This window comes from Parambassis ranga, chromosome 9 (genome assembly GCF_900634625.1).
Source record: "Parambassis ranga chromosome 9, fParRan2.1, whole genome shotgun sequence".
In the NCBI taxonomy this organism is placed as follows: Eukaryota; Metazoa; Chordata; class Actinopteri; family Ambassidae; genus Parambassis; species Parambassis ranga.
In genome coordinates this window covers 1,645,723-1,657,833 of record NC_041030.1, presented here as the reverse complement: position 1 = coordinate 1,657,833, position 12,111 = coordinate 1,645,723, and the positions used below count along the sequence as shown (strand labels likewise).

General features: G+C 42.1%; 1 protein-coding gene across 1 annotated transcript; it reads right to left on the bottom strand.

Annotated features, from left to right (window-relative positions):
* Positions 1-1,782: 1,782 nt before the first annotated feature.
* On the bottom strand, positions 1,783-9,762 carry LOC114441969 (uncharacterized). Its single transcript, XM_028415181.1, has 2 exons — positions 9,421-9,762; positions 1,783-9,264 (listed from the first exon to the last, which is right to left on the bottom strand). Exon 2 carries the CDS (start codon positions 8,558-8,560, stop codon positions 2,477-2,479), a length of 6,084 nt encoding a protein of 2,027 aa, XP_028270982.1. The 5' UTR covers positions 8,561-9,264; positions 9,421-9,762; the 3' UTR covers positions 1,783-2,476.
* Positions 9,763-12,111: the final 2,349 nt, after the last annotated feature.

Sequence of the window (12,111 nt, the reverse complement as noted above, 5' to 3'; positions counted from 1 at the left end):
ATTAAGTTGTTAACTGTAAAAATCACAAATGTTACCTCCTACCAACAGGGTAAACCACCAACAATCAAGAATGCATGATTATTTAGTGCCATGGCTGTGCAGTCAAAAAAAGTGTGTTTATAATGTAAGTCTATGGGACAAAATGGGAGAAAAAAAGAAAATCCAGTGCTGTGCAAAAACTAATAATGCAATAAAGTCAATTTTTTTACTGATGTTTGACATGACCAAGACTGTAATAAAGGTTCAAAAGAATCCAGTCCACATTCACCTTTTCTATTAAAAATGAGCCATTTTGTGTTTTTTTTTTTTCAATTTTCAGCACCACCCCTTATAAAATTGGTGATTAAAGGGTTAAAATCCTGGGGGAAAATGATTTTTTCACTACTGTTGATTAGAACTGAAGTTAATTAAAAGGTCTATGCAAAAAAATTTCAAAAAAATATTTATCTAATATATTTTTAAAACCGTTAAAGTTAGGGGACGTTTTTGTCCCCGAACAACACATTAGGGGGTAAAATTTGCCCACAGTGTACCGTTGACCTATGAAAAATTTTAAAATCATATTAACAAAATTTATGTAAAATTAAGCTTATTGAGGAAAAATGATTCAATTTGTCCACATATTGACAAAGTTATGGCCAAAATAAACAGAAAAATTTCTCTCAGAGGACAAAAATGTCCCGAACAACGCATGAGGGTTAAGTGAGAAATGGTTCCCAGAGGCTGCTGCAGCACAGATTTTGTGTCTGGGGCTTGGAGCAGGGCTCCTTCCTGTCTCACACAGGATGTGGGGTATCCTGTCTGGCAGCAAAAGAGAGGGGCGCCCAGCATCAAAGGCGGAGGAAGTGGTCAGGGGATGGAGAGAGGTAGACAGGACAGGGGGAGGAGGCACGCGAGGCCAGAGCCCTGCAGCTAAGTACGGCCTCTACAGCTCTGTAAATACCACTGCCATGCGGCTGCTACAAATAAGTGTTACTTTTTTAGCAAGTCAAAGCTTAAAATGAAGGTACACACAGGGATCTGCTGTTCTCCTGTATGCTGTTAAAAGCTCAGTTATCATAACCAGAGTTCAGTTTCCTTGTTCTGTTTACTAGTGAGGGGGCTGCCTGAAAGACACTTGCAAATCTTGACTTCAAAAGCATGTGCAGTTGGCTCTGGGAGACGCACCCTGTTCCACTGGTATCTGAGTCATGGCATTGTCAGAAGCCAATGTGTCAAAAGGCATGCACACACACACAGCAAACAAATGATAAACTGAATGTGCCACATAATACAGAGAAGGATAAATAAAGCAGGGAACAAAGAGAGAGGGGTATCCTAATTGCATTTCGTCACAGCCCCAGGCCTGTAGTTAATTCTGAGGGTTTGATTTGTTTTCACCCCTCTGTTTGTGTGGACATGTTCCCACATACGGTCTATGGTTGCCTCTTATGACGGCATCATGACGAGGAACGTCCACGGCGCCCGCTGACTGGCTGGACAACACCTGTCATGAAGACTATGCAACCAATCAGCGGGAGGAGCGAGACGCTGGTGCGTTTCCTCAATGCGGCTGTATCGGAGTATGCAGTTCACTCGAGTCCCTCAGACTGTGTTACTGTGTGCCTTGTGCTTCGTTTTGTAACCGGTTGGATTTGTGTATGCTAGGGTTATGCTGAGGCTTCGTTTATTTTGTGTTTTCGCCTCTCGATTTTGTTTAGCTTAGCGCTAGCCAAGGCACTCATTTTGTTTTCTGTTAACCCCATTGTAGCTCCCCTCCAGTTCAAATCACGACCAAAATCGTTCTTATCACACACAGGCGTTTATTAGCACGTCTTGGGACACCCGTCGTCATGCCAACATGCCAAACACGTCGTGAGAACTAAAATAATATGTACAAATAAGCACAAATAATAAATTCTCACAGAGAATAAAACAATCTTCTCACATAATCAAAGTAAACAACAGTACTTCAAATGATAATTAGCTTACAAAATAAATGACAAACGTACTGTGAATTATCATCTAACTTACGAACCTCATTGGCCTCATAACTCAAGGGGAGGTTAACCAATCTTCTAAAAAGGTCTTGACAAAAGAGTAAAGAATTCCTTAGTATTTCTTTATCTTCTTCATCTTCAAAAATCAGTCTTAACACAGTCAGTTCTTCCACATGGCATTCTTTCTTGCATCGGTAAAAACAATCCCTCTATCAACATAACAATGAACATTTGTTCCGCTTTAGAAATTAAATAGATCCTCTTGGATTCTCATTCTTAACACGTTACAGTGCAATAAAACAAACAAAAAAAATACCTTTAAAGTAAAAATATAAATTCTTATTTTTTCAACATAAACATTTATCAATTAAATTAAATGAAGTCACTGACTACAGCTACACTCCCACCAAATCACTAGTGATTTCCCTTTCACTAATGAATAAAACGAGTGTGGTGCTCTGTATTGTATAAACTTAACCTAGGATAGAAACATAAAGCTAGTCGGCCTCTAACAGTGTAACTGTTTTGTGAATAGGTCTCTCTAAATAGAGCGGCCTTGTGACTTTCTTTCCTTGATTGTCCAGTGCCGAGTCACTGATCAGCAACTGCAGCTTTCTCACACATCCATCTTTGTCAGGATACACCTTGGTGACCTTAGCCATCTTCCACTCGTTACGTGGTGCAGTGTCATCTCGCACAATGACTATGTCATTGACCTTTGCATTTCTGCGTGTTTTGTGCCATTTCTGTCTATATTGTAAGTTTAATAGATACTCCCTTTTCCATCTAGACCAAAACTCATTTGCCAAGTATTGCACTCTACGCCATCTTTTGCGAAGGTACAAATCCTCTCTCACAAACTCTCCGGGCGGAGGCAAGATCACTGACGACTTCATGGTCAAGATGTGATTGGGTGTAAGAGGTTGTGGTCCGGCTGGATCATTGAGCAGGTGAGCAGTTAAAGGTCTGCTGTTTATGATTGCCATGATTTCATAAAAGTAGGTCCTCAAAGATGAGCCATCAAGACCTTTGGATGACTGGTCCAGAATGGACGCCAACACACTTCTTATTGTTCTTATGTGCCGCTCCCAGATTCCACCCATGTGGCTTGCAGAGGGAGTGTTAAAGATGAACTCGCAACCAAGTTGCTTCAGGCACTCTTGATTCATCTCTTTAACAGTGTCCAGAAACTCACGTCTTGCGCCAACAAAGTTGGTTCCTTGATCTGATCTAAGTTGTCGTACGTGTCCACGCAAAGCAATGAATGCACGAAGGGCGTTGATAAAACCATCACTTGTCATATCATCAAGCACCTCTATATGCACAGCACGAGAACACAAGCAGGTGAATAACAAACCATAACGTTTCAGCTCCTTTCTTCCATCCTTAATGTAGAAAGGACCAAAGCAGTCCATCCCACAATAAGTAAAGGGAGGAGTTGCTTCCATGCGTTCACTGGGTAAGTCTGCCATCTTTTGGTTTTCAGTGCTCCTTCTAAACTTCCTACACTTCACACACTTGTAAATGTACGATGACACAGCCTGGCTACAACCAACGATCCAGATGCCATTGGATCTGAGCTCGTTCATTGTCATTCCACGTCCTTGGTGTTGTACTTGTTGATGGTAATGTCTGATCAATAGCTTAGATATGTGGCTACTCTTTGGCAAGATTGCTGGATGCTTAATGTATGGATGCAAAGCAGCATGCTTAAGACGACCTCCCACCCTAAGTATACCACATTCATCCAAGAAAGGATTCAGTCGATGTAGTCTGTTGACATTATCCTTCACAGTCACTTCCTTCTCATGCTGAAGGCGCTGGATTTCCTCATGAAAGGCTGCTCTTTGAGCAAGGCCTATGATTGTAAGTTCTGCATCCTTTCTCTCTTCAATGCTTGATGCTTCATTGGTTCGTGGTGTCAAACCCTTATACTCCTTGACACATCGCTTAAGTCTGGCAACAGCTTTAGTTAGCCTCGTCCAGCTAGAAAACTTTAAAAAACGATCAAGCAGTAAACTTTCAGTTGCCAATGTTTTATGTACAATGACCTTTCGAACTTCTGGGTCATCAGCTGCAATATCTCCCACCATACTATCTCCACTTGGTAGTTCTTCATTCCAGAGAAAATCCGGCCCAGTGAGCCAGTTGGAAGATATGAGCTCTTTTGCCTTGAGACCCCTTGAGGCATGATCAGCTGGGTTTTTCTCAGAGGTCACGTGCCTCCATTGGCTTGCAGTTGTACTTTCCTTGATACGCTGAACACGATTAGCCACAAATACGTGGAAGCGTCTGGCGTCATTGTTGACATATCCCAGAACGACCTTTGAGTCGGTCCAGAAAAAATCCTGGGCATTTACTTCCAACTCCTTTCTCAGGAATTCACTTGTACGGACAGCAACAACAGCAGCCGACAGCTCGAGTCTTGGTACTGTGGTAATCTTTGTTGGAGCTACCCTGGCTTTGCCCATGACTAAGGCACAGTGTATCTTTTGAGATGCACTGATGGACCTCAAGTAAGTACATTCTCCATAGCCTGTGACACTCGCATCAGAGAAGTGATGGAGTTCATATCTTAAGACTTCCTTAAAGTTCTCTGGAAGGTAACATCGCTGCACCTTAACATCAGCTAGATGTTGCAGGTCCAAAAGCCATGATTCCCATCGTGGTCGAAGTTCATCAGACAGCGGTTCGTCCCATCCTGCCTTATCTTGACACATTTGTTGAAGTATTTGTTTTCCTGTCAGAATGAAAGGCGCCACCAGACCAAGTGGATCGAAAATGGACGCTACTGTGGACAATACTCCTCTTCTTGAGAGAGGACGCTCGTTCACAACTACTCTGAACCTAAACTGATCTAAGGCAACACACCATTTCACCCCTAAAGCTCTCTCAATCTGTGGTTCACCTAATGACAAGTCTTGACCTTGTGTCATTTCTGCACATTCCTCCTTGGGAATTGATGCAAGCACTTCTGGGTGGTTGGAAATGAACTTATGGATTCGTAGCTTTCCATTGTTACAGAGCTGTCTTGATTCACTGATCAACTGGACTGCTTCCTCCTTTGTTGAGACACTTATCAGGCCATCGTCCACGTAAAAGTTTCTTTCAATGAAGTGGATTGATGCTTCACTGAATTGACCTCGTCCTTGGGCTGCGATGTGCCTGAGACCATAGTTTGCGCAGCCGGGTGATGAAGCAGCTCCAAATAAATGTACTCTCATTCTGTACACTGATGGTTGGGTTTGAAAGTCTCCATTGTCCCACCAAAGGAACCTTAAATAGTCTTGATCTTCCTTTCTTACGTGAAATTGGTGAAACATGCGCTCAATGTCGCACATTACTGCTACTGGGCCCTGGCGAAACCTGCAAAGGACGCCTATCAAAGTGTTGGTAAGGTCTGGCCCGGTAAGCAAGTGATCATTTAATGACACGCCTTGAAACCTTGCTGAGCAGTCGAATACGACTCTTATCTTTCCAGGTTTTTGCGGGTGATACACCCCATGGTGAGGGATGTACCAGGCAGGGCTTTTGTTCAGTTCACTTCCTGGCACTTTCTCAGCATCTTTGTGAGCAATGGTCTCATTCATGAAGGTTACATAATGTTCATGGTACTGCTTGTCCCTTTCAAATCTCCTCTTCAGACAGCCGAGGCGATGCTCTGCACATTTCTTATTGTCTGGCAGGTTTGGGCTATTCTCCTTGAACGGCAAAGGCATTTCACAGTGACCATCTTCATTGAATTTAATTCTTTCCTCAATTATTGATATGAAGCGCAAATCCTCTTGGGAGAAGTGAGCTTCCTCTCCTGTTCTTTCATTGAAGTCTGACTCCAGCACTCTTAGCACGTCAGGTGTAGTGATTAGTTCTTTGACTTGTGTTCTGCATATGTATCGCACTTCACTCAGGAGAGTGGTGGATGACATAGGCTGAGGTGTCACTTGTCTCACCGCAACCCTGTGGCTGCCTCCAATCGCATCGCCATAGTCAAGACAAGGGTTGACACAGCCGACAATACTCCAACCGAGGTCTGTTCTTTGAGCAAATGGCTCATTGTCTTTGCCTGACACAACTTCCCTAGGTAGCAGTGCTTGAGAGCAATTATAGCCAATGAGCAGACCCACATCACATTCGATTAAAGGGGGAATCTCTTCAGCAAGATGCTCTAGGTGTGGCCATGCTCTTGCTGTTTTGGGGGTAGGGATGTGACTTAGATTAGCAGGAATGAAGTCTCTTGAGTATGTTTCTGGGAGAGTGATTTTCTTTGATGAGCAAAAACCTCTCATCTGCAACCCAGTTAACCTTTGACTTGGAATAACTGCTACCTTGTGTGACATTGTAGACAACTTTAATTGTACAGGCTTACTTTGCGTTTTTAGAAGGTTTGCCTTCTCCTCCAGTATGAAGGTCGTGTCACTTTGACTGTCCAACAGCGCATAGATAAGGAGTTCAGTCTCTGGATCGCTTGTTGTGGACAACCACACAGGAACAACAGTGGATGTGAATATGCCGGTTTTATTTTGCACCACTTGGTTAGATGTTGCTTCTGCCTGCTTAATATCTGTCCTTTCCTTTGACCTTTCTTTGTCCTTTGAATGTTTTCCACTTTCCTTTTTTTCATTGTCTCTCTGTGTTTCTCTTTTGTCCTCTTTGGTGCGGTCCTCATGTAAACATGTTGGGTGCTTTCCCTTACACACATCACAGATGTTCCTTTGTGCACAGTTCTTTGAATGGTGTCCTGCTTTAAGACAACCAAAACATAATTTCTTATTTTGCACAAACTTGACTCGTTCAGCTACTGACCTTTCCATGAACTTTCGACAGGTATGAAGGCTGTGTGTTGACCTCTCACAAAAGATGCATGACTTGGTATCTGAGGCTTCTTCAGAGTTGCTCGTCAAAACCTTTGCTCCAACACTCCGAATCTTTAATGTCTTCATCTTTTCTCCATCACCAGACTTCAGAGCATGTAGAGATGTCACTGGATTACAAGCAATCTTTGCTTCCCTTGTGACAAAGTCGACAAACAGATTGAATGTAGGAAACATCTTTCTTTCTTCCTCAAACTCAATGACCTTTCTGTTCCATCTGGCTGCCAGCCAATCAGGAAGCTTAGTTATCATTTTCTGGTTTTCACTACAATCATTTAATATTTCAAGGCACTTAACCTGAGACATTGCTGCTTCACAAGCTCGTAAGAAATCTGAAAACTCTCTTAGCTCTATGCTTTCTTTAGGGCCTATTTTTGGCCATGAGTTGAGCTTGTCTCTAAATGCCTTGGCAATGACAAAGGGACTTCCATATCTCTCCTCCAAGACTTCCCAAGCTGAATGGTAAGCCTCATCTGTACTAAGCAGGAAATAACTCTCAATGGCTTTCCTTGCTGATCCACCAACATATTTGCGGAGGTAGTAGACTTTCTCATTTACTGGGATGTTCTTCCTGCCAATCAGTGTTTGAAAAGACATCTTCCAGTCTTTGTATCTTAATGGGTCTCCAGTAAAGATAGATGGCTCTGGTGCTGGGAGACGGCTTGAATTAATTGACTCTGCTATTGCTTCAGCAAGTGAGATCGCACTGTTATCAGGTTTACTGTTACTTGCAGACTGGACCTGTGTCACTAGTGGTGATGCTGTGCATTGCACTGGAGGTCTCTCTTTCTTGGGCACAGGTGTGCTTTGATTTAGCCTTGTGCTATAAAGCAACTCTGATATCTCTTCATCTGAGTTATCTCCTTGTTCATAGACCTGTAGTCTGGCTTTAGCAGCATTCATCTGCTTAACTGTCTCTAAACGTAAAATCTCTCTGCGCTTTTCTTCTAGTGTATTCTGTCTTGCAATATTTTCAGCTTCTTGTAGTGCAAGCCTCTGTTTGTTTTCTACCTCTAAACTTTCAAGCTTTTGTTTTTCACACTCTATTTCTTTTAAAGCTTGCAAGGTAGCTCGAGTAGCAGCTAGCTCAGCTGCAGCGTCTTGTTTCATTGCAGAGCACAAGCTTGAGTGTCGCGTGCTTACATATGAACTGCTTGCAGATTTTGAACCTTTTGATCTTGACTTAAACCTTGAGGATATAGCAGATGAAAGCACTGAACTAGTTCCATCCCAGTGTACTTGATCACTATTTGCACCCTGTTCTTTGTCTTTCTCTTCAAGAAGATTAGATGCATATTCTTCAATTTGTTTTGAGATAGCATCACAAGTATCTACTCTGCGGCGTGTTTCACCATCAGGAGTACAATATTGTCTTAAGTCTTCATACGTCTGTTTCACATCTGTTGAAGCCTTACAAGTCGTACTCACAAGTTCTCTAAGGAGCTCACTGGACGTAGACTTGTTAAGAGCTTTCTTAACCTCTTTAGCTTGTGTTTTCCACTTGTCATAAGCAACTGTGAAGAGATGCTGAAGCCTTTTGGACTTACTATCTTGGAGCTCTTGGCCTTTTGCTGTGAGTTTACGTGTTCTCTGACTTCTTCTTAATGTCTCAGCAGCAGCCTGAGGATCTACAGTGGCATCAGTCTCTTCTGGTGGGCTTGTAACTAATGAGTTGTTCTCAAGATTTTTCAGCAGCTGATGCTCATTCATTTTTGTTATTGCTAAAGCTGATTTTACACTTTGTAATCCAGAAGCATAGGATTTAGCTTTAACTCAATTATTTAGTTTACTAATTTGGCTTCAATATGTATGATTAGCATGAATGACCTATGAAAAATACACTTATTGGCTTCAATGCAGTAAAACTTATGGTTACTTATTGCTACTCTCCTTGTAATAGCATGACCTTATTTTTGTCAACAATTTAACCACTTATTTTAACACATAAGCACTCTTATCATAAACTGAACTGTATCAAAACCTTGAATATTACACCACTTAAATAGCTTAGTTGTGAAAGGATTTAAACATGTACATAACACCAATGCACCTTAATCATAACGCTTATAGAGTCCCTTTAAAGCAGATGTGGGGCTATTCCCTTTGTTAACATATAACTTGTTTTAGATGTTACTTGTGGATTTGACGACACTGCTTATGGACGCCGCTTGTTGTTGCTTAGTGGGCTGGCGCATGCACAGTCTTTTCCGTTCGCTGAAACTTGCTTGCAGCTCTGCTGAGGACAGGCGCCGACCGGGATCTCTTCACGCCGCGTGGAGCAGGCTCTTGAGTTCTCATTGTAGCTCCCCTCCAGTTCGAATCACGACCAAAATCGTTCTTATCACACACAGGCGTTTATTAGCACGTCTTGGGACACCCGTCGTCATGCCAACATGCCAAACACGTCGTGAGAACTAAAATAATATGTACAAATAAGCACAAATAATAAATTCTCACAGAGAATAAAACAATCTTCTCACATAATCAAAGTAAACAACAGTACTTCAAATGATAATTAGCTTACAAAATAAATGACAAACGTACTGTGAATTATCATCTAACTTACGAACCTCATTGGCCTCATAACTCAAGGGGAGGTTAACCAATCTTCTAAAAAGGTCTTGACAAAAGAGTAAAGAATTCCTTAGTATTTCTTTATCTTCTTCATCTTCAAAAATCAGTCTTAACACAGTCAGTTCTTCCACATGGCATTCTTTCTTGCATCGGTAAAAACAATCCCTCTATCAACATAACAATGAACATTTGTTCCGCTTTAGAAATTAAATAGATCCTCTTGGATTCTCATTCTTAACACGTTACAGTGCAATAAAACAAACAAAAAAAATACCTTTAAAGTAAAAATATAAATTCTTATTTTTTCAACATAAACATTTATCAATTAAATTAAATGAAGTCACTGACTACAGCTACACCCATGCACGCTTTCATTTGTTTCATTTGTTTATTTGCCAGCTCCATCATTCGCTTTAGTATTGGGTTAATTTAGTTGTTTTGTTAATTGTTCTACTTTATTTTACCAATTAACCAAATCCATCAGGGTTTATGTTACTTCCTTTACCCTAGCAGAGCTGGGACATGATTTGGTTTCACTCGTGTTTATGTGGACCTGTTCCCCCTTACATCTGCGTCATGATGACGAGCGTCCACGGCGCTCGCTGACTGGCTGGACTGTAGAGGAAAGTCCTACAAAGAGATTCTCCACACTGTGTGCAAAAGAATCAGTTGCCGATGATGACTCCAAATTCCCTTGGCTGGACCACTGTCATCAGGTCTTTCGTCGAACCTCTCCCCCAAAATTGTTTGGTCACCTTTTAAATTTAGGTTTTCCAAAACAAAAACTGCCTAAACCGCCTTCTGCTCTGACTCCTCTTCCTCTCCTTTCTCTGGTTGCTGTGTTGCTGGCCTGAACCCCTAGCTTCCACCTCCATGGCTGTAACACACTTCATCCTGCTCTCCTGTGATTTAATGCTTGTCTTGTACGAGATCAAAGGCTAATACTGAGAGGAGCAAGTAATTATCACTTTAAAGATGTAACATCTTTCCTTGTCTTTGCTGTAAACCCCTTTACTCTCCACATATGTTTGACATTAGCCATCCTGTGCCAAACTTTGGGAGAGATGCTAAGAGGGCCTGACTGAAAGGAGGCCGGAGGCACAAGAAAGTCTATTTATAGACCTGGGTCACAACAAGCTGCACTAATTAGCCAGGTTCATCACAGAACAGGAAACATAGTGAAACAGAGAAGAGAGAAACACTCAATTAGTTTCACATTGTGCAACATAAAACCTGCCATGACTTTATGTATGTGCAGTTATCTATTATTCCACATATTTAACAATAAAATGACTTGCTATAGTAGAAATATCAGGAAATAGTTAGACCCAGATATAACAAATATAGATATAAAGCTGATATGTATATCCTGAACATGTATATGCAGCAGATACACAGCATCAACAGTCTCTGCTACATCCTGAGGGAAATATGTGTCTGTTTAGCTTCTAAACTCTCTGTTATATGTGCCAGCTAACTGATGTGTGCTGCTTGTTTGGCAGTTGTGCTTCTAATATGAGTGAGAACACAGCTGAGCTGATGGTGAGTGAGCAGAAAGATGCTTCAGTTTTTATTACATTGCATTTCTGCAGTGGATGCTGAGTGCATTATATGCACTGCAGAAATGTGTACCACACTCCAAGCTTTAGGAATTAATATATGAAAATACTCCGGGCAGTAAACTTGACTGAGCCAGAAAAGTAATAATATACGTCCTTTCACTCACTGTTCCAAAATCCACTAATGTCATGTGGTGCGACTCAAATACTTGGCTGTATTCTTATTTGGTCTGTGGCTCTGGGATGGAGGAGTTAGTGTTCACAAGAGCAGAAACTTTGGAATAACAAAATGCTCTCCATGCCAGAACCTCCTCATAGATCCTGCCAGGGTGTCAACATGCCCCGCAAGAATGTGCTGAGCTCCGACGCCAGCCAAGGGGTCGGTCGAGCGTATGTGTGCGTGTGTGTATACGTGTTTCCATCTGTGGGATTCACTATCTGTTCGGTGTGTGTGTGTGTGGCTGTGTGAGAGGATGAGTCAGCAGGACCAGTGTGTGAGGAGTATGAGATGAATAGCTCAGGTTAAAGAGGGGGTTTATTGGTGCTGGAGAAGGACAACTGCTGCTAACCAGTGCTTTAATACAGCAGTGTAGCAGCTGTCACTGGTTTACAGTCAGAGTAATGAGATCAGCTTTGTGCCACCATGTCTGAAGGTGTCCATGCATCTTGAGAAACGGTAAATTTCCATGGGCTCTGTATGTGACCTCTGACCTTCCTGTGGAGGGGGGAACGTTTTTTCATTATGCCTCTAATGTGGGCATGTTAAGCCCTCAGTCTTGTGGCTTCTTGTGGCATGCTAATTGTAGTTAAAGTATGCACACATGTATCCCTGCAGCAAGGTGCATAATTTCCTTCTTGTCTCTCAGTATGTAAATCATATCTTAGTGCTGTTTATGGGAACTGGGAGAGGAATTTTTCAGCTCCATTTTGTTCAGCAGCTGTTGCCCAGAGTGGCAGTCATCCCTGCCTGCCTGTGGTGCCTCCCCAAGCCAACTCGGCCCACACACTGCGGGGATGAAAAGTGGCACAGTGAGCTCAGTGGACTATCCCATAACCCCCCCTCTGGGTAACATGGATCAGTCACAGTAGATGTAGAAAAAGGTATGGGGATAACCTTTGTTCTCTGTT